The sequence below is a fragment of the Phalacrocorax aristotelis genome, chromosome 12, assembly GCF_949628215.1.
Source record: "Phalacrocorax aristotelis chromosome 12, bGulAri2.1, whole genome shotgun sequence".
Taxonomy (NCBI): domain Eukaryota; kingdom Metazoa; phylum Chordata; class Aves; order Suliformes; family Phalacrocoracidae; genus Phalacrocorax; species Phalacrocorax aristotelis.
In genome coordinates, this window is record NC_134287.1 from 18,027,521 (window position 1) to 18,055,250 (window position 27,730).

Below are 27,730 nucleotides of genomic sequence, written 5' to 3' on the forward strand. Positions count from 1 at the left end.
TGTTTTAAGCAACTAAAGCCACTATTTGAAGGCACCATATAAAAGCCACTGTATCTGAAATAAAGCCAGTGATTAGGCTTGCACAAAAGAGAGGAAAAAATCTGTGTTCAGCAATTACAAAATAAAAATTACACTTTTACCACCTCCTTGATGACTAAATAGACAAACACATATTTAAATGACTATTTATGAAAAGATAATTTAAAGATAACTTTTGCGGGGGGGGGGCAGCTGCCAGTCTTTTATGTTCATATTCTTTGCATTTTGAGATTTACTCAAGCCAATGGGTGTCTAGTGCACAGTAACATTTCTGAACTTGAACACAAGCCATGAAATATCTGTGCCTATTCCCACCCCATACCTGTTTCTCACTCATTTTTTGTCTGGCTAAGAAAGACAGATGGATAGATACATACACACAAGCAAGTTCTACATTAACTGTTCTTAGATTTCAGTAAGCTTAATCTAAAGAGTGAATGCTACTGGGGTGAATTTGCCATGTATACGGTGTTTCACACTGTAGAGACAACAGTAGAAAACATTGCAAAATGCTCCCTTCAAGACCAATAAGGAGCATTATTTACCCTACAACAGCTATTGTACCCTGGTTCGAGACTTTTGATGACAGAAACAGCAAGTTTATAGGTTTTGAACTGCCCTAAGTTGGCTGACTGTTTATCCAAAGCTGAAATAATAATATCTAAATGACAGACAAGTATGAAGACAGCTTCTGAAACTAAGATACAAAGAGAAATATTACAAGTATGTAGCTAGTCAAAAAAGCTCACATAAAGTTAGGGTCACGTTTAAGCATGTTTTCTAAGTACTTCTGCACCATCAAATTATCAATGTATCTATTTTGTCTTTTTGTATTTCCCAAGGTTCCTTTTTTTTATTATTATTATTTATTTTTTGCTTATATCTGCTAATGTGTGCTGTAGATAATGGCATTTTATTAAAACAAACTACTGAGACTAAGCTTAGCTTTCAAAGTTGCTACATATACTTTGTGTTTGGCATACAAAAATAAGAGATGCTGATATGGGATGGTACCTAGGAAAACCATACTGTACATTCCTGGCTGGAACTCCAGAGACTGCCACCAAGAATATTAAAATGCTTCATAGCCTCAAATATTGCCATTTCATCTCTCCATTTACTAATATTTAGTATCAGTGATGCTAAACTGGCAGAACAGTGACATCAACAGAAGGATTCTATGAAAATAATTTCTAGACGTAATTCTAAAGAATTTTTCTAATTTGAGGTGTATTTGTACACATTTGCATTCCCTATGAAATTAAAACAGCCCTATGTTCAATAATTTTATAGGAAAATCCAAGGTTTTGTGAATTTAAATAAAATACATAAAACCAGTTAACATTTACCGGAAATTGCCATTAAACACCCAGTTGGGAACAAGCTAATTAAGGATGGTACCACACGGACAGACTTGTGAAGCCGGAAGCCAGGATCCATCTTGCTCATAGAGAAGCTGCACAAGAATCCTAAGAGAAGTAGCGCAGTTTGAGAAACCTTGAGTGGAAAACAATCAGAAAGAAGATCTATGCTCGTACGTTTGATGAATACTAGCTTCTCTGAATTTTAGCCAACTTTTCAACAATTTAAAAAAAATCAAGTATATTACAGGAAAAAATGCATTACATGTTGCCTTTTTACTTCAAAAAACAAAGGTCTTGGGGAATAAAAATCATATGATTACTGAAATTGAACTTATTTACTTTAAATCTGTAGCAGAAATTCTAAAGGAGACCGCAGCATCAAACTTGGTACGAGAGATTAAAAAAAAAAAACTAAGACAAAAAGATAAAACCCAAGTAGGGGCCTCAAGAGGAATGCTTCATTAGAGACACGCCAACTATGTTGACTTAGGTCTATCTCAAAAGGAGTTTATTTTGGCAGCTGTGAGAAGCGAAAGGAAAAAAAAAAGCAAAAGTGAGTGTTTCAATCATGTGGATCCTATATCTTTCCCTTGAAGAGCTGCCATAAGCAGATATTTTTTGAGTTCATGAAATTAAATGTATGAAATTAAGTATTAAAGTTTATTTTCTTATATTCAACAAAGTGAAATAATCGCAGGAAAAATATGCACAACCTAATATGTCATACTCACGCTTTACACTTACATAGACAAAATTGTCACATCGATACCAAATAGCTTTAAACATTCATTAATACCTCACTAGCTGGAGTCATATTTAAAAGAACAGCATTCATCTAAGCAGCTTACAGACATACTCCACAGGAAAGCTAAATTAATGCCCTGTCAAAGAGGCTTCTACTATCTAGTTATCAAAGTAAAAACATTACAGCCCATGTTTATGTAACAGAAAAAAACCATACCCAAACACAAAATTAAACTGATAGAATTTAACTGAAAGTGAGCCTGTTTTAAAATATTTGTATGTACAACTGCACAGGGAACCAGAACATTAACATTCACCAGAAATGGATGTGAGGGGAGTGTGCATAACTTATTTTTATTTTTTAAAAGCATTGACCGTGACTGTGATGTACCCAAAAGTAAACTAATGCAAAGTAACTTTTTAATCCTTTGTGATGACTAAAAGAAAACAGGGACTAAACCTGCTGCCCTGACTCATATGATCCACTTCAACTCAAATCTCTGTTTTCACATCTTTTAAAGCAATAAAGACCCTGAAGAATTCTAAAGGACGACACAAGAGAAAAACAAGTATATTTTACAGCCAGATAGAGTATTTACTTTTCAGGTATCTATGAAGTCTCCAATTTACTCTTTTTATATATGCATAACACATGCATTGCTCCTGCAGCTTAACCCAACCGCAGCTTCTTGGCTTCTGGATAAAACTGTTCACTACCGCGTGGCAACAGAGCGCACAGAAACCTGCATTTCTTTCTGTCCATGACTTTCTCTGTATTTTTAACCCTCTTCACCATCCTTTGCCTGTATGTCTACCTTCAAGTGAAACCCCCCATTACAGCTACTGGGTTCTGTGGTTACCTCCAAGACCTTGTGCCACTTTCCCCAGCAAGCGCCAGTGCTCATCAGCATCCAAGCCTTCCCCATCTTTTCTAGCATCTCTCCAACTTTGAGAGTTCTCCTCAGAGAGTTTTCCCTGGAGACCCAAACCTCTTCTCCCAGCTCCAAAACTCAACCCTTATCCTACTTAGCCACCCCAGGGCCCCATGCTGCTCAGAGCACAGGATAGCACTTGCTACTCTGCACCCCTTCTTCTGATCGGCCTTACAGGTCAGACCTGTCTCTGCATTACCACCTACACCCATCACACCACCACCGGGAACACTGTCTATACTTTCCCAAAGCCTTGCTTCTGGCTCTAATAGGGTTTCCAAAAACTCAGCCAGAAACACACAGAACTTGCCAAAAATCTACCCAGACAAGACTCTGAGGGCAAGAAAATAAGACCTACCCAGGAAAGTCTGGTAGCCTTATACTGGATAAATAATTTTGTACTTCACCTTCATGCCCAGCTATTGACTCAGTCTGTGGAATATTTGAAGACAAAATAAATACTAGACTAACTGACAGCTTTTCAAATTGTGAAACACTGATATTTGAAATATGCTCCTAATTAAGAATTCAGATGAGACGTTGGCTTTAGATTATGATATGTGGGACTTTCAAAAGCATTTAAGTGTTTATGCCATCAAATCATGCTGAAAAACAATGTCACTTTAAAAATTGCCCCTCCAGCTTTTTTCATTTCTATTTGCTTTCATACATAAGAACAAGAAATAATATTCTGAATTGATAATTCAGAACAGTACAAGCTTTCTATCAATATATGGTACACTTGACATGTTTTTTCAAGTCCAATAAAAAAAAACAAGTAAAAGCCAAATAATTTACCTTTAGTTGTTCAATACTGAAATATACACAACCCAGTATTGAATAAACAACTTCAACAACACAGAAAATATGTGCAAATGGGTGTTAATAGTAATCTTAGGATAGAAGAAAAGAGTAAAGTTGTAGGACAAAAATGGAGAAAACAGCACAGGAAAGCTTATTAGTAAAAACTTAATCTCTGTGGGATCTTGACTAAATAATATTGCGAAATTCAAGTTAACACATCCTTCACGCACACAAAAAGATGATATACAGACTAAAAATCTGGAGGAGAAAATAAAACAATGATAAATCTCAGTGTTTAAGTGTCTACAATTCATATTATCAAGATAAAGTAACACAACTCTGCCAATAAATCTAAACCTACTTCTCTCCCCTACATATGCAGATTAAAAAATGAATAAATAAGTTAAAAGGCTCGTTTTACCACAATATTCCAAGCATGTGTTAGAACTTAATCCTTTACAATAAGTAAAGCAACAACTATCTGTACAAAGTACCAAGAAGTGTCTGCACAAAAAATTCTGGACCATCAAAAAAAGCGCAATGGAAAAGAACTTTCTTCTATTGTCCCTAAAAATGTGTGTATTCATAGTAAATTTTCGTTCATGAAATAAGCATTCTAATTTTAGGTCCATTTTATTTGTCAACTGTTTGTTAAACAGGCTTGCTTTGTTTGCTGGGAGAGGAGAATTTGTAAACAAAGCCTCTCTGTGCTCTCCGAGGAGTCTGGTCTCAGCAGCAGACCATCCTACTTCACCTTGGGACTATCTCAGCATGTGGAGCTCACAAACCACACGTCTGAACTGAAGCCGTTATTGACCTTGCTGCAACAGTCTCAACATGAGACAAAAATCTGTACTGCAAAAAAGCATTAAGTTCTGTCACCAAGCAGAGATGGTATATGATCTCCAAAACTGGAAACGTGCAAAGTAAAGCAGCCAGGCATCACACCTCCTCCACACGCACAAACACCCACTATAAAGTGCCAAAAACCCCGATGCTGCCGAAAGCGGAATCTGAAGCGCCACCACAGCCCGTACCAGCTTCCATTCACCTTCTCAGCCTTAGGACTCAAAACTGAAAAACAGGCTGTAGCTGTATTAGTTGCCAGAAGAAATACTAAACTGGGAGAGTCCCAGAGTTTCTGGGCTTCAATGTGTTTGAGTCCCTCTGGAACCATGCTAAATATAAGAAAGTGGGGAAAGAATCCAAATACAGGAACACAACACAAATGTAAGAATAAGACATAGAAAATATGCCTAGAGAGAAAGATGTATTGAATATTTGTTAAGCTATTTTGCAGGGAATAATAACTGCCTGAGGACATAATATAGTAAAAATAATTGTACTCTTTCAACATGTTCTTTTTGACATTGACTTGTTTTCAAACTCCTCCTTATGTTAATGAATTCTGTCTACTTAATTATAAACACAATATTAAACTTCTAATACTGGAATTCTTGTCAAGTAAGCCCATTTCTATTATACAAAACTGAACAAAATGAAATTATAGTAGCAAATTCTGTAGCGGCAATTCTGCATGCAGCCTTGGCACGTATTAGCAGTGTAAATACAGACGCGTGTGCTTGTGGTTCTGTAAAACTGCCCAACACTATTCTCATAGCTGGTTAGAACAAGATTCACTATTATGCTTTCATCTGAATTACTACCATTAAAAGGTACACAAATATCTACTTCCATGTTCAGGAAAACTTAATGTTTAACATTATGTATCCCCAAAGTCTTTGAGCTGAAACATCAACACTTCAGTTGGAAACTGTTTTCTTTATAATAACCTTGGCAGAAGAAAACAAGTTTGAAGGCGAATGGGCTGGAATCAGTAACTATTCCATATGCTACATTAAGTCCTGATCGTACCAAAACCTGGTAATTCAAGGGTATATTAAACATACACCCAAATATAGGATTAGGGGAGTATTAAAATTAGAACTACACTTAAAAAAAATCAAGCACTTCATTCTGACAGTTTATAATCCTCGTTTTTCAGAGTTAAAATAATTAAAAATGGCCCAGACAATCACCTTGCTTTATTTTAAAAATCGATAAAGCTCCCCACTATATTTGTTTGCATGCATATTTTGAAACATGAAAGCAGTTTCATGCGCTTCCATGCATTTTTAACACATTTCTATAACAGAGAGCAATGTATAATAAATACTTATACGCTTAGCATCGTACACCAATAAATATTGGCACAATAGTTTAATCCAGACCTACACATCTGAAGGGCAGTATCCAAAAATGTTTCTAAACTTTTCTGCCTCCTGTTCAGCCTTGGTGGCATCTGAAGCTGTTTCCGTGCCCAGCAGCGTGCCGCGGGTGCTGGGCAGCTGCCGTGTTGATGAGGCTTGGCAGAAGCGTGGTGCATTCCAAGTCCACCACTACCTCCTGCAGAAGGTCTCCAGCTGCCCCTTTAGGGAAGTTTCCAGTTGGTGTTGCACAGTCCAAGCAACCTAATGCAGCCAGGAGCCAAAGATTTGGCTGAAAACCCAGAATAAGTTCATAAATCTCAGGGAACGAACAGTACCTGCAGTTTTAAGAGACTCTCAGGAGAAGGTTCACACTCATTCTTGTTTGTTGTTGCTTTAAAGACGTGCAACCACCACACTTCTACACTATTAGCATCTTTTTTTCTTGGATCATCACACTAGCTTCTTCCCACAGCACAAATAAAGGAGGTAAATGTACTATCATTTAAAAGTTCATCAGAAGGTGGGGCTGTTAGTACAGGCATTTGAGGCCTAATAATTCAGTCATCGATACAATCAAGAAGACATTTAAGGTACAGTTTCTTTACCATCCCCCACTGATAGAGAATCGTTTTGTGTTTATAAATCCGTTAAACCACCATCAGCAACCAACAGCAAAACAGATACAGTTCTGAGAAAGAAACCAAATTACCTTCTAAAATAACGTTTCAGTCAGGGTTTACAAATTGAGCTCTGCTAGAAGCACGCAGCAATTTATGAGAAACACAAAAAATACAATCTCGCAAAAATTCAGGCTGCACAGACGCTGTCCTTCGCATCCTTTCTCAACACCACACCTCATTTAGCAGGAATTGTGGTGGAGCCGCCCCAGAGCTTCTCCCTGTGAATACCTTCCCACCTGATCTCCCCGCACAACATCCTCAGGTGGCCCAAACTGAGAAGCAGGGCCAGAACCTGGGACTGGCTCTCTGCTCTCAGCCGGCACTAGAGCTTTTTACTCAGTGTCCTTCACTGCAAGACATAAATAAAGGACCCAGATAGTAGCAAGCCCACCCCCAAATATACTATATTATCATATAAATATAGTATCTGTCTGGTTTCCTCTCGTTTCCCCTGAATGGAAGGTAATTAAAAATAATTAATAGCAACCCACACAATGCCAACTGGTGAAGACTAAAATTGAAAGAATTAAAAGAAAAATTCATAAAATCAGTCATAGGTTAACTTTACTGACCACATTGGCACTAAGTAGCCCTTCAGAACACTAACCTCAATTTCTTAAATAAATAAATCAGTGGTACAAAAAGCTCATCTCGTCTTCTGTCCATTCATAAAACAACAGTGCATTTGTGTTGGGACTAACAGAGAAATTTGGTTCCTGTGTACTTTTGCTCCCATTCTTCTTCAATTAGTTGACAATGGGGTCATTTTCATACCCTTTCTGTTATACTAGCTCAGTGTTATTTGTGAAAATATTTGTGAAGGAAGCAAACAGTATAATGTTCTATTAAGAAAGATGTTCTACTCCCTTGAAACCTTTCTAGTAAGAATCCCAAAATTACCCTACACAACACTGCAAATAACTACTCTTGACAGTGTCAGTCATTCCTTTTAGAACAGTTCAGTTATTCAGTTGAAAACAACTAAACAAAATACAGGTTTCAGCAGTGGTTAACACTCTCATGTGATAAGCTGAAACTTCAGGGCAGCATCTGGAAACAGCAAGGGGATTTGGGGGCTTTTTTTTTTTCATTTCGCACTCAAAAGAGAACAGCTCGCCAAGCTCTCGGGTCTCGCTAGGCCTTCCCAATGGGGTAACCTTTGAAAGCCTTTGGGAACTGATTTTATTAGATTAAGAAAAAGCTTTAGAGAAGCTGTAACAAAAATATTTCACTTCTCCATTGCTCCAGGGCCCCTCCTGCTCAGGGCCCTGCTCTGTGCAATTTCCCAGAGCTCCAGTGCCCTCATGATGGTCTTTATGGAAACACAGCACACACAGCCTGCCAGGCTCCACAAACTTCAACAACTGTCTCTCATATCAACTAAAGAGAGTATAGATTTGTTTTTACATTATTTGATCTTAATAACATCGGTGGCTACCACAGGATAACACAAAGCAAGCTCCACCCTTACTAGTGATAAGCTGGTGGTATGAAAACACCATTAATCTCTATCGTCTGCAACCCAGCACTAACCGTCTTTGCCCTGGGTTTTGCTTATTCTTAATTTGTTACTTACTTTGGACTGCTAATTCCAGCATTTACTATAATACTATAAATAATAATAATTTACTATAATAAGGAAGATAAAACTCGTCCAGAATATCTCCATACGCACTGTAAGTAACAACCATAAAACCCTCTGGTTTGTCACCTCGTTTAATGCAATATTCTCTCCTGAAAGAAAGAAAAGTACAACTTTTAACACAGACTTAGCTAAACCAGGATGAACGGCAGAGAGATTCAAGAGCATATACCCGTGTGCTTTCCTAGTCACTTAGTCACAAACCTCGACACTAAAAATAACTCAGCCCAAGTGCCAATTTAGCTCATTCTGAAAACTTTGTACTCACACAATTCCCATTTTTTCTCCTTTCCACCATTTCTCCTTGCCTCCAGAGTCTATCTTCTTTAGCACAATGAAGGCAATAACTCATGTTATATAAACAAATGGTAGAAGCTGATGTCAGCATTTCAGGGCCTTAGAGAGAAGGGCTAAATTTAGACATCATTCTGTAGGACAGAAATGCAGACGTGACGGTAGCCATCAGGTTTAGATAGAAGGGTGTTGCCAAAAAAAAACCAAACCAACAAACCTATACCTACGTGTATAGTAGGTAGGACAAAAACGTTATATTCTTTAGGAAGAGAAGTTCAGGTCAGACATAAAGAAAAAAATTCAATGGGAAGACTAATAAGGCACAAGACTATATAGGGATATAACCACCAAGGCACGGAGATGTATACAAGTTTATCGAAGGAGACTTTTGGCACGCTTGTATCAGACAGGTCTCAAAAATTAACACAAATATAGTTGCCCCTGCCTTGCAGTAAGGGGATGGACTACATCATCCCCCACGGCCCTTGACAAGACCACTTTTCTATGATTGCACTATTCCCTCCTGGCTCCAAATCATTCCCCTCTACAGGAGTCTGAGACTCTCATTACCTAACACTAATGTTGAACTTTTTGCAAACTAGACTGTTAGCAGTACTGTGTTTAACATCAGGATTGATAAATAATAGAACCTCATTAATATACTTTTACTTGGAGTAACCAGCTAAACAAATACAGACAAAGAAAAGAATAATTCAAAATAATGAATTGTCATCTAGATTAAATGTAACACTTCAGAGAAGTGTACTGTGATACCTCTGTAAAATTAATGAGGTCTTAATAAAACCAGACCTTATTAAAGTATCTACCATTCAATCTTTTCTGGAAAATTGGCGAAAAAACATCTCTCGTGTAGATTAACTGACGTGTCAGCCAGCTCCTACTGTAAGATCACAAGGTGAAATACGGCAGAGCCAGGAAAAGCAGGACTTCCTGGCTTTCAGACCAGATAAATTCGACTTGACAATATTGATTAATTAGAGCTAATACAATCAGCAAAATAGCAAAAATAAGGAAGAATACAATGAGAACAATCGGATTTGAAGTTAAATGAGAGATCCAATACTCTAAGTGTTGCCAGATTCAATAAATGTGGTACATAGATAAAACTAACCAGTGTTTCAGTGACTTACACTCCAGTGACAGATGTAAAGGGCTGATTTTTCTCCAGGACACAAGAACTTTGATGTTTTGCCCAAACCTTGAAAACTGGCATGGCTATGAACAACTTCACACAAAGGCTATGTGAGAAAAAGTGAAGAGCGTTCTCTTTATAAATATATTTTAACCTTTTGCATCATGGCACTGTAAGATGGCCATCTCTGCATATTCAAATTCACTCACTTTTGGGAATGCCCACAAAGAGACAGGTATACAGGCAAAATTCAGAAGTAAAGAATGTTAACCAGTGTTTGAGGACAATCCAAAAATTATTAAATCAACAAAAAATGAAGCTGACAAAGCAGCACTATGTATATTCACTTGTTAAAAACTTCAAAAATACACTCAGTTCCATGCATTCTTACAGTTACTAGCAAGGACTAATGGATTTATAGAACTATAATTGGAACATTCTGAAACGTGAGTTGTGACCTCATTCCTTAGATGGAAAAAATTAAAGACACATGAATTATGAAGTGTATTATTCCCCCTCAAAAAAAAACCCCAACCAAACAAAACCCACATCTCTCATCTATATATTTCACAGTTTACAGTGTTCACTTTAATTGCTAATGGTTGCTATGGAGTCCCCAAATAAGCCTTCAAATAAGATTTAGTACAAGTCAGCAATAAGCAGTGAATTTATGTCTACGCAGAGTCAAGAATTAGACATGATAAATTTCTACCAGCTATTATCATTCATAAGATGCTTTGCCTCAGGTTTATTAACATGATCCTGAATAAATCTTTTTAGCAGTTCTTTTTGACAGAGAGAGGCAAGTTACCTCTAATAGCTCTGAAAACTTCCACCAGTACAGAACTGGCCTATAATTTAACAAACCATACATCTTATTCTTGCACTTTAATGAAAGTGAGGTTAGATTCCAGTTTACTTAAGCCTCACACAAATTAACAAAATCACATTTATTAAAGAAACACTATAGGGAAGTTGTTCCAAATTAATAAAATTCTTGTAACAAGTAAAAAGAGGTAGAACTTATCCGGCTGATGTGCATATGTAGGTAGTTAATACCGTCTCTATCACACTTCTATGCGTATTCTTCAGAACCTCTGAACTGTGAATCCTGAATATACACATCCTTTATGCACAAACATATTCCTGTTGTATACAAAACAAACAACCTTTACTGATGGATATTAAAATCATAAATAGCATCAATATTATAATCAAAATCATTAAAACATCAAGACTCAAGTCTTACATTTAATCAACTCATATTTGGAATTACTTAGAAGACACACTGTATGACTTTGAACATTTCCCTGAAATAACCTATACGGGAACTGGCTCTTTTGGGGTGGAGGGACGTGTTTGGTTTTTTTAAAGACTGCATGAAAATAATGTAACCTGATCCAAGCCTCATACAGAAGATAACAAATGGATAGTTTTAAGAGAACCTACTCCTATTTAATAACGTTTACTTTTCCAGTACAGAGAACTAAAGCACATACACAAAAAGTTTACTCAGTTTGAAGAAATTTGTTTTGTAATCAAAGATGCATCAAATAAAAAGTTCCAGGTATACAGCTGAAACTGTAGAAAGGCCACATCTCATAAATACAACTTCACTCTGAAAATGACTTTCAGATACAATTTCTTCAAAGCTTGTACAACATATACCCGAAAAGGTCTGCTTCTGGACACACGTTTATTTTCCCGAGGGGCAGCGCAGTAATGAGGAAGAGACTTGTTCCCTTCACAGGTCAGCTGAGACCTATACAACAGACATTTCTTTCTGCCCTGATAAAAGCCTGTAAATAATACAAACAAGCATAAATATTCATATTATTTTCACTTCAGTTCTGCTACACTTCAATCATTTTAAGCTTCAAGTAAACAACTGAAAAGAAACCCACTTTTCCAAAATTAGGAAAAGAAAGCCCCAGGGACACGTTCACATTTTTCGCAAGGGCATTCTAACTGACAAAACATTAAGCGCTGATTGCAAGTATTTTAAAAGAAAAAACGAAGTTAAGAAAAAAGACATGGCTTGGGTCTGTGTTTGTTTCTAGTAGAAAAATGGGATTCCAGCTGGTTTTAACCCTGCAAATGCGGTGTGAAATTCAGCACAGCTTCAACACTTGCACCAAGGAAAAACTATAATTTACCAATTACAGTATAAAACAGCAGCTTAGGAAAAAAAATAAAGAATAATTGCATACACTATCTTTACCTGTTATGAAAACAACACAGAAACTGATATTCTACTTTTAATAATTATATTTTCAGTGAAAATCCACTGTCAGCAGTCAGTAATGGCTGTTGCTATCCATAACAGAGCATCTCCTTATTCCTGCTTTTTGATGCTTGTAACAATGTAGATTTCACAACCTGACTATAAACGTCTTAAAGAAAAACAAAAGCAACTTAGAAAATCACCTCAAACACTTTGTAAGATGCTGTTCAAAGTAAATAAGAAATACTTGTAAAAATTTATCCCTAGCACTACAACAAGAACTAAAGAACTAATAATTTTTCACCTATGGTTATTTGCATAAACATGCATATTTATTCCTATAAACTGACAAAATTAGTCCTGGAAAAGCCACTAGTACAAGTGCTAACAGACTTGAGCAGAGCAACTCGAGTCCTCCAAACTTCTCTCAGCCTATCACCTTTTCCCATTATCAAGGTAAATAGTAATACCAGTGAGAAAGCAGGCTGACAGCTCATAGTAACTTCAATACATGCTGAATAAAAAGACCAAGCATGGAGGTATAAAAATGCCAGATCTTTTTGTGTGGTACTAGTGACGCATTTTGCAAAGCTGTCTGCTGCTCAGTGGCAGAACCGTAACAGTGTGTGCTTATGCCCCAAAAACCATAGAGGATCTTATTAAGTCACATCACATTAAGTCTCCCTGCCTCACACGTTTCAACTTATACAGCAAATCCAAGCTTATTGAAAAGGTTAACTAAATTCCATGGTCAGAAACAGTCAAAGAGTCAGGACAGGCAAGGATCAGCCAGACCTCTGTGGATCCCGTGGACGTGGAAGTCCAGGCTACCCCTGGATTCATTTCACTGCTGCAGGAGTAGTGATGCTGAAATTCCCGAAAGCAGCCAAAGAAATTGGCTCTCGAGTGCCATAAAATTCCAGGGGCACCGCTTACGACCACAGTCAGTCCAAGGTATTTAGTTTAAGAATGATTAATCACAGATGAATCAGCCTTTTGTTTCTTTTCTGACACTTCACAACCCTTTCTAGTATTCCATCTATCTGAAGTCTGGCCATGCCTTGATACTGAAGGAGACTGTTTGAAATAATTCCATTTACTTTGGCCTGCATACAAGTCTGGATAAAGATTTCAGTCAAAACACCTCTTCACATCACAGAGCGGTCTTAAAATGGTATACAGATAACACAGCAAGAAGACATTAACTGTTACACACTTCAAAGTACGCTGATGGTTATTTACAGGCTTAGCAGAGTGACTTCAGGGAAAGCAGACCATTGACGAAACCAAGTAACCATACATGCTCCAGTTGCAGTATTCGCACGCAAATATTGACACTGAAAAAGCCTCAGAAAACCCAGAAGGAAACTCACATAGAAACTTCACCAACAACCCCTTCCCAATACAAGAACTTAGAAGAGAGCTCAATTTAAGGTGAGCAGAGGTCTAAATGGCGAATGGAGGGCGGCAAGTACATTTATTATTTACACCAGAACCACAAACCCAAAATCTATTTGGTGTCACTCACCACAAGACTCAAAATCAGTACCAAAGAACTGTAACAGAAAGAACAGGAAGGATCTCAAGGAGTTCAGTAGCGACTGGAAAATGTGAATTTAGTAACATAGAGCCGTGGAGCAAAAATTTTTGCTTGGAAAGATGCAGTATAAGACAGACAACGTACCAGTACTGGAAAAAAATGCAAGATCCTCTCAAGTATCTCTCAGATATGGCTGTTCGCTAAAGGTGGTTCTTTTATTTTTGTATTTCTACAACTATGTTAACTATGTTAGTAAACAAATGTCTTTAATGGAAAAGCATTAGCGAGTACAGATACAGTACCTAAACATATAAGAAGCAAGCCTGAGACCAACATCACCCTAAAGTAAAATACATTCTTATGCTTAAAATTTTATCACAGACCCCAAAATAAATCAGGAAAAAGACTTTGCATCTTATAAGTCCTGGAAAATTTTCCAGGATACTGTTCTCCAACATAAGAACTACCACATCTAACAGAGGCTGAAAAGTTTTACCACAAGGTTGTGAATTTCTTCAGAGAACAATTTTAATCTTGTATTACCTGAACCTACCTGGAAAAAAATGGAACTAGGCCATTGCTCAAGGTTTTTCATAGCATTTTTTCCATATTAATTTAGTTAATAGAACTACAGAAATCCTTTTGTCTCAATTCAATGTAGATTTTATTTTACCAGTTCATAAATATTAACCCATACATGGGAACAAACCTAAGAGAAGCCACAAATGATACTATATATCGTTTATATATGCTATATATATATGCTATATATATCGTTTATATATGCTATATATTTCCTTCCCCCATCTTAAGTAATTTCACCGGTACTCCACTGCTTTAAAATCCACACTGCCATCAAATGCAAGCTGGTTGGGAACAAAAGGAAAGGGAAGGGAACAGAGTCGAAATGGAGCTTTATTTTTGAAAATTTCTGTAATTACATCTGATCCATGGGGTGGATGATACTCATTAACCATTGAACTTTCTGCCTGATGATCCAGAATTCTTCAGCTCTGTTACTGAGCCACAGGAATCCTGACTTGGGGATCCTCTTCCAGGACACTCAGGCCTCCAATCTTCAACTGGGCTGCACACTATTTATGTCCAAAATTGCACCATTTGTGGAAATAGAATACTTTAGATTAAAAGGTCCAATAACATATTCTGCCAGTTCAGCCCCTGACCTGCTCAGCGGTGGCTAAAAACATCCATCAGCTGCGTGGCACAGTTGTGCTATGGGTAACCGGTGTGACATTCTGGCCATATTGGAAGGCGACTGCTCCAAGAAACTTTCTTGGATAAAGATACAGATATCATTTTAAGAACTGCATGAAGAGCAGGACAAGCATACTAGCAGCCTTACTGAAAACTAAATACTTCAATAAAATAATCTACCAATGCCGTGGACCTCCTTAGAGCGCGCAACATAACCAAGATGATCTGATGCAGAAGGGAGGAGCTGTTACTGTATATGGCTCAGTCACTGGTATATATGATCACTTATTACCAATGCTTTAAGAATTTTACTTTACATCCACAAAAAAAAGTTAGTAGCCAGAAGAGTTGTCTACAATTTGCATTCCAAGAAAGTAGCCATGCAGAACAGGGCTTTAATGCTTGCTGTTGGATATCTGTACCTCCAATCTAGGAGTCATGCGCATCTAAAACCAAAACGTCCAGCTACATCCTCATGTGCACAATATTAATGCCTCAGTCCTGGACTGCAATACAAGTACAACAGTTCATTGCTCAGATCCCCAATTACTCCAACCACGTCTTGTACAGAAGACTGAATTTTATTCCACACAAAGTGGAACACTGTCAAACTCCTTAAACGGACATCATAAAGTCACTGTTCCTTATACATCCCAGTTCATCAGCTATCCTTCCTCAGTCAGCATGAAGACAGACAGCTGTACAGTACAAACCAGCAGTATTGCGTTTCCATCAAAAAATCAAATACAAGTGTCAGCTTAGGCATTTCCACTGCTCACAGTCTGTCACTAGAAGAGGGAAAATTTTCAAAGATTTCCAAAACCCTGTGACTTAACTGTAATCATGTGTTCCTCATAAAACTCTGCTTATATAAAGAAGTGATGCTGTACCTAGCCTCCATTTCTAAACATCCTAGGACAAATGATTTGCGAAGAAAATGACAGAGGATAAAAACCAGTGGTTAGCTCTTCAGCTCCTTCCTTTTCTTTCCTTCATTTAATCTGCCTACCTGACATCAGTTTAACAACAGTTACCTACAGCCTGTCGTTCTTCCACACTAATACCATTAAGAGAAGGGAGCCTCTAACATCTCTATTGAACTGGAATAAAGCAAAGTCTTCAACATGTAATGCCTCTAAGTCAACCAGGCATTACTGCAACTACTTAATCCACAAAGTCAGTACTTACCCACCCCACTTTACCACTACTGATCACTTCACAAGAGTAGTAGCATTATCCAGGTGCGTTTAAAAGTGTAGTTTTAAAATCTGTTTCTGGTGTACTATTTCAGTGAGGGTAAAGTGGAACTACAGCATTAACATCAACCTGATTTTCAATTGCATTACAACTGCCTACTTCTAAACCAAATATACATAGGAAAAGAAATATAAAATAAAAGCCTTGCAATTCATTTACTAAGTTATTACTCTCTCAACACAGAGCATACTCACCTGCTATTGTATGTGTTCTGAATATATATGTATAGGCTTTCTTCTTTGCCCCCCCCAAATAATTCTCATGCTGGGCCACACTTAATTACTTAAGCACATTGACACGTACAGGTTTCTGGAAGACTAAAATGTATATTCTACCAAATCACAGTCACACCAGAGAGTCTAAGCAAGGGAAGAAAAGAAGCTTTTGTAAAAACAAAACAAAAAACCCCCAATCCCCAAAACAATTTCCATTTCCATTATTTGAGAATGAAAACTAGAAGCACTGTGAGAATCTTATATTTTTGATGCCATCATTTTCAAGTAACAGCACAGGCCCAAGAGAAAAGATACCACATTATAATAAATAATGCAAATGTATAGTGGCTACTGAGGGTAGCTCTCAGGTTTACAGCATTTAGTCTTCATATTTTAATAGTTTGCTGGCAATTAATACATTGACTCATGTGTGAGCTTTGTTTAACCCATGTATGCAAAGTTCACATTTTACTAAAACTTACTAGAAGTGGCTGAACCCAATGTTTCTTAGCAATTCTGTCTTTCAGAACTGGGATGCTTTTTGCCATTATAGTCAGATTTGTTTCTTTTCCTCAATGCCCTAGTAAACTAAATGCATTCTTTTCGCAAGTCTCGAACTACGTAGGTTGTAGATCAGAGAAGGGATGTTAAATATCAGTGTCTCAATGTGAACAAATCATCCCAAACTTTTAAATATTTCCAATGAGTAAAGCGAGTAATCAGAACCTATGCTTCAAGCTGGTCATGCAGTAGCCTTTAAGATTATTTAGATGGCAGAGGCAGTGTTCTCCAACTCACCCATTTGCTTCCCTCAAACCTAATGTTCTCTTTGTTTGGCCAGCAGATGTAGATGATAAACTCAAGCTGGCATAGGGACAGGGACGAGGTGGGGGGCGGGGGGGAAGAACAGACAAACATCTTCTAACAAAAGGAGAGGGAGGGATTTGTTATTTGTTATTTTCTGAAGACTGAATCATCATTGTCACCTGTAGTGTAGCCCACAGTAAAGCTGAAATGTTTTTTTTCTTCACAACCATCACTTCAATGAGACAATTTTTTGGCTATTTGAAAACGAGCTGAAAACACTGCAGATTTTTAGCACACTTTGAGGGGAAAAAAAAACCACTGCACCTCTTACTCTAGATTTCATTAGCTTTTTCCACATTATTAACAGATATATTTGGTTATGTGTGAATGTTCAACAAATTTCTGTCAACGTTCAGTACTCTGAAATTATACAGTAATATTCAAAAAGCAATGATATATTTACAATGAAAAAATAGCACATTCACAAGATCTAAAAAACACAGAAGAGAGACACCCTTACGCACTCAGGTCTAAACAAAAGTGAAGCTAACAGGGGTTACAACGGAGGTTTCGTGACAGATTGGTTATTCTAAACATTCTGTGGATTCTCCTGACCCTATCCTCAAAAATCTGCTACATGGTCCAAAATTGCTGCTAACCTAGCCTCTCACTATGTCATCAGCAGAGCAAGTCCTCTATCTCTAACAAAAAACAAAGAGGAAAAACCCAAGTATAGCCAAGACCATAAAGGCATGTTATCACTGCCTATAGTCACTAAGCAACAGTTCCACAAATATGCAAACCTAAAAAAGGGAGAATTTTAGTCTATTGGAAGATATACTGTAAACATGAGATAACCAGGTAACCAAATGACAATCTATTATCTGACAGCCTTGAAAACCTCTCCCTGTGAACTGCTTTTAAGCCAACTTGTAATAAATACCACGTGCAGCTAAATAAAAAAAAAAAATCCTAAGCCAAGTTAAATAGTAACCAACATTCAAATTTAACCATATAAAGTCTACATTAAAATCCAAAATTATAGTTACAAAATATTATATTACTACGAACACTATCAAATGCTTTGAATAATAGTACACTAAGGAAATAAGTAAGAACACTTTACCTTGTATCTCATTTTGGGGCACGAATGAATGTAGAAACCCATATAATAAAAACAGAGGTCAGGAGATTTTTCATGAAGTTGCCTAGTAAAAGCAATTTCCCTGTGAAAGGAAAGAAGAAACTAATTACTTTTGAATAAAATTCTTACATTCATTTTACTTCTTCATATTGAAATATTTTACACCTACCTGGCTCGTGACCTATTTAAAGGACTAGACTTCTATCAAATAAAAAATGAAGGTGATAAACTCAAAACTAATGCTTAAAAAACCCCAAAGATAATAAATCGAAAATTAATGCATAAACAAACAAACAAACTCACCAAAATGCAAATCACCATGTTAGGCTTAAAAATACTTCCATTTTTGTGTTTTGCTCTGTCAAGTAACTGACTTGAAATTCAAATAAAAGTGACTAAGGGCCTCTATACAACAGGTTTCTTGTTAATATTCATGTGCATTGGAATTCTACAGAAATCTGGCCCAGCTATTGTATGCAGGCTGGCTAACATGGCTCAGGAAAACATCAGAGTATTTTTTTAAAAATGAGAATCAAGGATAACCCTCTTGTTTGTTCTCTTATTTGCATTCTAGTAATTTACACGTAAAAAATCCTTCTCTATGCAACAGAAGGTATTTTTCACGCATCCCATGTTTGTTTGTGTGATTTTTCTCATTTATTCTGAAAGAGATATGCCAATGGATTCCAAAATAACTTTGCTTTTTATTTTACTGGCACAAGAAAAACAGTACTATTACAAAGATTCTGCCAGTGTTTCCACTATAAAGCTCATTTTACAGCTTTTGTAGTTTGCCGAGACCATCATGGGTCCATGATAACTCTATAACAATATACATCCTTTCCAAGGGGAGAATGTCTAGAAATAAGTTACTCCAGATCTGAAAATCCAGATAAATACAACAGATCCCAGAAGTGAGATTTATGTACTCCCAAAAATCTACAAGCATGCAATTCATATATATAATCTTTAAGACATGGCATAACGTTAAACCACCTTACTGTTTCATGCAGATTATCCTGGACCTAATTAAACAAATACCTTTCCGCAATTCAAAAAGCTGGAATACTACAGGGGGAAAAAAAACATTATCTTTGCATTTCAAAATCTCTTAAACACTCTTTCCAATTGGACTACACTGTCTAGTTTAATAAAAAAAAAAAAGATTCAAAGTGAACAGAAAGTGAAGTAAATAGACCATAACGTAATGAGGTAAAAATTGGACTGCAGCAGCAGCCTTACCATGGGCAACAAAGCTTCGTGCAAGCAAATTAGTGCACGTGATACCAAAGCTGACTTGCTTCAAACTACTGCCAGTGTCTTCGCATGTACTACACTCTCCAATGATATGCCCTAGGTAATGACCCTTAACTCAAGTTCTTGCTCCATCTTCTATTTATCTATTTGGCCAACCCCACTCCAGGCAAAATTCTACTGGATGCTAAAGCATCCTCCTCTTTGCTCTATCCCGGAGCGTGTGCTGTGATCCAACACAAGAAAGTCCTCCAACTCCACATCTTTAAACCAGGAGCAGCAATCAGGTGTCACCATAAGGCACAACTCACATCTGCCTGGATTCGTTCTGCCTACATCCCTACAGAAAAGGGACTACAGACTTGCAATTACCTTTTTGTAAAGCTTTCAGTTATGGTACATACCCTTAAAGACTTATTAATGGCTGTTAGCACTTGGCAAGGGCTACCGAGGAAGACACACCTTCATTTCATCAATAAAAAATTCAGACTTAGTATTTCAGTGCTACATAACCCAATTCCAAAAGAAGTTCAGGTACTTGTTGTCTCACAAAATATAGATTATGAATACTAATGCTTGTCTGCTCTTCATGATTTTAGGAAGTAGGGTAGTAAGGGGGAGTGTTTTCCTGCAAATAAGAATAAGAATCACTCAATATTTCTTGATTTTTTTTTTCCTTTGGCAAGACTGGTATTTCACAAGTAGCTGCTTCTCCCCTCATTCTTTACTTACATGCCTACATATTTCAAATGATCTTCAAATCCCATCCTTTCTACGACTCAGCAGCAAAAATTCTCAAAGTAGCATGAAGTGGAAGTGACAGCACTGCAATGCAGTTTAACCTCCTCGGAGTAAAATTGGCAACAGCTTTGAAGGTATCAGATTCCTTTGCAACTTCCTAAATCCTCCCTAGCTCTCAAGGACTTTTTATCCTTTTTGAAAGAAGGCGGCTCCCTCCAAGACTGTTGGGAACTCATTTTTATTGCCTTAAATGCTGGGGAATTTATAACCTGCTTTTTCACTAGCTGAGCCATGCATGCATGTTGCACTGACAAAGTTTCAAATTTATTATGTAGAAAATTTCAAATCATTTCAAGAATTCATAAGCATGGATTATGTCAGTCTATTATTACATAAAGTAATGTGATATATACAAATACTAAAAAACAACTCTTATTAGGACTTAGTATTTTATGTTAGATGCTCACCTCGCGTGGAAAAAAATGTCTAATTTCAAGTATCTAGCATACATAATTAAATACTTCTAAAAATCTAGACCACTAATAGATGGAAAGATCAATTCTAAATCATAGGAGTTCCAACATTCTTTCTACATTTGTTCATGCTGATTAATTTTATAAAATCGCCAGTGCCACTGAGTGCCTCAGAAAAATGACAGCTCAAACTCTTTTAGACAGAGACCACTGGAGATGCTACAGCAACAGCTACATTAATTCTCATGACAATTTTGGAGCTAGCCCTGATTTGTGCTGGAACTGGACTAGATGACATCCAGAGGTCCCTCCTGACCTAAACTCTTCTATGATTCTACAGTTTCCCACTACAAGGTGGGAAGAGCCAACAGGAAGGCAATGTTATCCACTCTTACTAAAGGTGACCCACTTGGACAAATTGCACTTTAGGATTTAACTGATCTAAGAGCTTACCAGAGAGTGAGAGGAGGTCCTGCTCTCTCCCTCCCTAGCCACTGTCATCTGCATGTTGTGGCTCCATCACAACTCTTGCACCAGCTCTGGTGTCAATAGGTTCTTTGCTGAGCCAACTCTGCTCACTAAACAGGTTGCTAATGCAAACAGTCCTCAGTAAATTAAACTGGCTAAATATATGGTTGCTAAAAGCCCAGTATATAGCAGAGATGGAAAGAAGTGATTGCAGCACCTCATTTCAGGAGCAATAAAACATTAGACTGATGTCAGCAACTTAACTTTGTGGGAAAACCCTTTGACATATACATTTGAACAACTCACATAAAGATTATTCAGAAATCACAAAATTCACACTGCAAGAGAATACACACAAAGGGAGAATAAAAAAATATTCTTAGGAAATGAAAAGATCCTAATCAAAATTTAAAGAAATGATGAGTGATTAGACTTCTGAGAGATTAAATTTTACATGGTTTATTAGTTGCCCCAAAAGTATACGAAGTAACTGTGATATGAAGAGGATTACTAAAAATAGTGTTTGTGCTTTACACATTTCAAAAGTAACAAACACTAAACAACAGCTAAGAAACTCCACCTATAGAGAAGATGCCTCTCAGCAGGATGCCTTGGAGAAAGAAGAAAGCTGAATCTCACAATTTTAGTGCTTCTTTCATACCTGAAAGAGTGTAGTGCAAACCTCAACAGGTAAAGAGTTTTGCTAGAACCTCTCAGACCTAGGGAAACTTGAAAATAGAGATGTCTGACATGAGGATCAAATCCAGTTGCTTCCTGAGAATCTCCCTGGGAACACCATATGTCTGTGACGAGCTTACTTCGTGTAAACATAGAAGCAAAAAAGGTAAGGAAAAAACCCAAGATGCACAAGTATTTCCACTCATTTAGGGTTTTTATTTTTCTTTATAATAATAATGGAATCATAAAATTGCTTATGGAAGAAAAACAGTAACTTGGAATTTAGAATACAAGTCTTATTCACAGTGAAAAGCATTATTCACTATTCCTACTGTTTTGCAAGACTAGGTTGATAGTTAATTTAAGGCTTTAAAATTCATAGGATTACTCTCTCCACCCAGCTTTCTAAAGATAAAGAGATTAACATTTCTCAAAAATATACTTAGTGCTAGTACAGCAGGAGACTACTAATTCAGAAGACAACGGATTTTAGGTACTCTATTATTTATGATCTCAATGTGCACAAAACCATAAAAGTGACTAATTTCATTTGGTGACTGGGCTAAGAAAAAGGTCAAAGGAAAAATTATTTCTATTCAAAAAAAAAGAGGCTTTTCCTGCTGAAACCAAGCAATACTAAATTATTTTCAGGGGCAATAAAAATTAGGCATTTAATTTCTGAGCGTTTTTTTAATCTTTAGAAGTATTTAGCCAACTAGAAAGGTACATACCTATTCAAGGACGACAACTAAAAATTTATTTGGAATGCAACCAACCATAGAAAATTTTTAAAAAAAGCAAACCCACAAATACTCTGTCAGAGATAGTGTTACCAGTGTATGTTTAGACTGAAAATAAAAGCTTAAGTTTAGGAACAAGTATCAATTCTTACTATTATGTCTGATCAGATAACAAAAATGTCCTCTTACCGTAATGCAGAGTAGACTCCCAAAGATAAGAAAGAATAGTCTGGGTCATAGTACAGATAGACGGAGGACACGCAGTAGGGCAGGATATCAATTACACCAACAGCAATTATCTTCCCATCCAGCCAATACTGCTGGTGGAAAGAACCATAGCCACATTCTGGTCCAGTTGGTGCATTCTCTGCCTGAGCAAAGACAAAAGAGGGATGTAATTGTCAGACAGGGAGACTTTCAGCATAAAAACATTTTTAGAAAGAATTCCAGACAAAAGCAAATACTATGAGAAATTATTCCTGCTATCCATGTTTAGAAAAAGGAAAAATGGAATTTGAGAAATAGGGAAAACAATGTTAATTCATTGTATCATTTCTGAACTACATTGTACTTATGATCAGTAGCCTCTACATATCACCCACGCCAAACATGAATCTGCAAACAGCCTCTGCTATCTAGCATTTATAGTACTGAAATGATGGAACGTGATTCATCAAGTTATTAATGCATTATTACATGCTAACAAATTCTGCAGATAGGCTTTTTTTTTTTTCTCATAGTTGGCTTTGATTTGACCTACTTATTCTTCAACAGGAGACGAAGCCCAAAGGCTGAAAGATGAAATGCAGACATTACATTACACTATGCTGGCGCTTCCCAAAGCTGGCTCGACTGCCCAGTTCCTCCAACACTTTGTGTCACGGCAATGACCCTCCTGTTTCTGCCCCCCATACCCCCAAGTACTGGAAGCATTTTGGTCATGGGAATTCAGTTTCTGAGAGTGGCCATTAAAGTTGCTTGAGAAGAGCATTTATAAAAAGAACTGAACGCCTCGCTCTTTATGTGAGGTTTACTCTTTATGACCAGTGAAACAACTTTCACCTAAATCTGAAACTCTCTGCTGCAACAGAAGCTGTAGAGCTGCTTCTTTGTCAGTCCACATCAGAGTATCTTCTGGATCTCTGGATGGGGTAAAGCACCTAGAGCCAGAAACTGATGCTTCAAATTAAGAAGAAAATGATCTCCTAATTTAAACTGCATTACACAACCAATTTTGGCATGCCATTTTCTCCCATGTCAGGTTTACTTTAATCCTGAATTCCACTGTGCTCAACTTAATTATCCATCTAGTCATGTTTTTCGCTGCATTGCCAGATCTTCAGAAAGCTGCTTCTCACTCAATAAATCTGACAATATTGCCTACTATTACCAACTGCTTTGCATTATAACAACAGAAGGTGGGTTTAATCAAGTATTTTGATACAGTAGCGCAGACTGAAGAGATGATGGGCAGTAGAAGTTGTTCTAACTGGTACCACATGTGTCAAAAGAAATCAATCATGTGAACAAAAATAATTTCAACTGACCTACCCAACAAATAAGTCCCAAAATAAAGGCCATATAATAAAATGTTTGCATTTTGATATGGTTATATAGCATAAAACTAGATATGGAGTTACAGATACTGTAAAAGTGAAACGATCAAACATTTGAGAACTCAATCTGCAGTATACGAGGATATTTGACTCTGATACTAGCATATTAAACTGGGTTTCTTCTCATTCAGGTGAAGCCTACTTATTCAACAGTTATGGCTTCATACTCAGCTTTTCAGTAGAGCCAAATGAAATCACATGGCCAGTAGTAAAACTTTTAAGCTGGGGCACAGTAAAGTAAGAGATTTTCTTGAAGGATTTCTCAGCACAGGTTAAGTTCTCCTCTCGGCTACCACGGTGCAGCCAGTGACAGAAAAAATGAAACACAGACTTGTTTAAATAAGTTTCAGTTAAAACAGATTTTCCTTTCTTTGTCAAAAAATCATCATATAGGATTTAATGAATGTTAAAAAAGATAGCCTAAGCCAACACAGAAAAGGTTTTCACTCAAAGCAAAGTCTCTGAAGTTAAAGGACTACGGAGTCTCTGTGTGACCCCCAGCCTCCAAATGGCATCACATGGGTTTATTCAGCCACCAGACCTCTGCAAGTTGAAGCATTAACATAAGTTAAAAACTTCTAGTAAAGTATAAACTACAGTTATTTCACTAATGCAATTACAAAGAAATATAATGAGCATAAAAGAGGCTATGTTCTGCAACAAACATAATAAGTACAGCACTGACTTTAGGCAAAATGTTTGGGGATTTCCATTACATTAAGTAAATAGCATTTTTAAAAGAGTAACATTTCCCTCCTTCTTCAAAAGTTTTCATACAATGTAATCCTTTGTAATGCTTGCAGGTATTATATTTTCTCAATTTCTCAATGAATACTTGGCTCCTTTAACCTAATTTCTCATGTGCCATCCAGGCAATTTGACACGAAGCAGGTCTAGAATACTAAATGTTTTCCTGAAGCAGGTTATAGCATTTCATGCTATTCCCATGCCCACCTGGGACCGTGTTTGTCAAAGGTGATGTAAAATATACCAGTGACATCAGGTGAGCAAGTCCCACCAGAGAAAGCTTACCTTATCTACCCAAAATAATACACATCAGCCCTGGAATCAATCCAGGGGGACCAACTTATTTAAAATTAACGATTTATACTCAAACTTCAGTACAAATTATTGTAATCTGATGATATTGAAACAATCAAAAAAAGAACTAAATTAAACCAAATAATTTTCTCTCCAATGTTTAGACTATAAAGCAGAGAAACTACAATATATTCCATCACGTTAATTCTACCTGTCTTCATATTCTGGTAGCTAATGATTCTGTGAACACATTTGATTGCTCATATTTTATAACACATTATTAAAATTTAAATATTTAATAGCAACTGGTATTACATATTGCCCCAATTAGTGCACCTCAGTGTAATAACTGCTTATAATTCAACTTCAGTGATGGTGAAAGCACTCAATATTCTTCAAAGCACGTTGGTCTTTCTCTTTATTTTTAAGAAATGTTTTACTATTTTATTAATATTGTTATGGAAATCACACTTGTTAACCCGCATGCCTGACCAGTGTGCAACTGCAGGAGGCACACCTGCACCTTCCAAAAATGGGTCCTGACCATACTAACTGCATGATTATTTTTTTCTCTGGAAGGTTTCATGAAATTTCCTATTTTGAACTTTTCCATTTTACCCTCTGATGTGGATGGAGGGAGGAGGAAGATATTAAATCCATGCTATCCCTTACACAAAGAAAAAAATATAGCCAGGAAACCCTTGATTTCTACACTCTAGTGGAAATTATTTGCCAAAGAAGTGAAGTGATTAATTCCAGCAGTTCCTTTCCCAAAGGCACACACACACACACACAACCTACCATATGGCAGATTTCAATCTGTTGGTTAGCAATATATTTCCTTTTCACTACTACGTCCTCCTTTCATTAGGGATTAGTGGAGATGCTGTGAAAGTAGCCTACAAATATCAGCTGTGCCAGCAGAGAGGTGGGACTGGATGTTTTCATTTTAAAAAAGCCAGCAAAGCACCCTCGCAGCAAAAAAGGCCAGCAGCATTCTGGGCTGCACCAGGCAGAGCACTGCCAGCGGGTCAAGGGGAGTGAGCTTTCCTCCCTTCTCAGCACTGGTGAGGCTGCAGCAGCAGCGCTGAGTCCAGTGCTGGGCTCCCCGGTATATGAAAAATAAGGGCTTACTGGGCCAAGGCCATAAGGGGCATAAAGATCTTTAAGGGGCTCGAGCATCTGAGGTATAAGAAGAGCTTGAGAAAGCTGGGACTTTTCAGCCTCAAGAGCAGATGACGTGGGGGAGAGGTTTTATCAGTTTGTAGAATATACCTGATGGGAGGAAATGAAGATAAGGGAGCCAGATTCTTCTCAGTAGTTACCACTGACAGGACAAGAAGCAATGCATGCAAATTAAAACACATTAAATTCAACCTGAACAGAAGGAAACAGGTTTTAACTAAGAAGGGAGTCAAAAAATAGAGCCTGTGGAGTCTCATTCTTTGGAAATATTCAGAACCCTTGGTCCTGGACAAGCTGCTCTCGCCAACCCTGCTCAAGCAGAGGGGTTGGACTAGGTGACCTCAAGAGGTTCCTTCCAACCCGAACAATTCTGTGATTCCATATCAAAACAAAGTGAATCAAGTCTCTGCATCAAAATGTATGGCACTGCCTACAGAGCTAACTTCTGTACCTTATAGGAAAAGCATAGGATTTGAGCTATACTGTCAACTATTTAGTCAGCACAGTAATAACAAGCTTAAAATGCTAAAAAGATGAGTGAAGCCATGAAGGTACAAGGGACTTCAATAGCAAGAGATTTTGAGTATCACCATGTAGGCATCATGGTGATGTCTACACCCCTGTAATAAAAAAATGGCAGTTTGCCAAGATCTCTAAATGAAATGGGTTTTGATTTAGTCCTGAGCAGTGCATCAAATGTGACTAAAATATGACATTCTACTGAAGGTGATCCTGGGAATTACAGACCTGTAACCGTATCATTTGTTATTACATCTCCTAAAAATTACCACATATCAATAAACAAAATAAAGTGGAGCAGAAGCTGATGTGTTTTTCAAAGAGCAAAGATGTAGATTCACAAAAACTTTTCAATTCTTTAGGATTCAACAGCATCTCAATACAGATGAAAGCAAACAAAGTGAGAATAAATGATCATTTACATAATGGAAAGCAGCTCACTTCCCACCATGCTGGTTCTGTTCTGTTCTCCATGCTGGTATGTGAATCACTGAAGACTGAACAATGTTGCTGCAAACAGAGCTAATAATTTTAAAGTATTCAGGGTGGTTAAACAAGAGCTGAGTGTAAACAACTATGGAAAGATCCCATAATGCCAAGTGATTAAAAAGGCAGAGGAAATATCAAATGTTCACAAATGCACAGAACATAAATGCACGGGGGAAAAAAATATTGCTATATAGACATCCAAAACAAGGGGTATAAATTAGCAATTCACTCAAAAAGATGCTTTGAGACCAGTTTTATGAAA

The 27,730-nt window shown here is 37.2% G+C and overlaps 1 protein-coding gene across 10 annotated transcripts in view; it reads right to left on the bottom strand.

Moving 5' to 3' along the window:
• The window catches only part of ATE1 (arginyltransferase 1), an 83,956-nt gene that overhangs the window by 30,152 nt on the left and 26,074 nt on the right, over positions 1-27,730 (bottom strand). For 9 of the 10 annotated variants that reach the window (XM_075107444.1, XM_075107439.1, XM_075107443.1 and 6 more), the window contains 2 exons: positions 22,808-22,989; positions 18,247-18,346 (listed from right to left, as the gene is read on the bottom strand). In XM_075107444.1, coding sequence (XP_074963545.1) covers positions 18,247-18,346; positions 22,808-22,989 — 282 coding nt within the window. Of the gene's footprint in view, positions 1-1,388; positions 1,509-18,246; positions 18,347-22,807; positions 22,990-27,730 lie in introns of all 10 variants that reach the window. The other variant, XR_012662809.1, reaches the window with a different exon arrangement.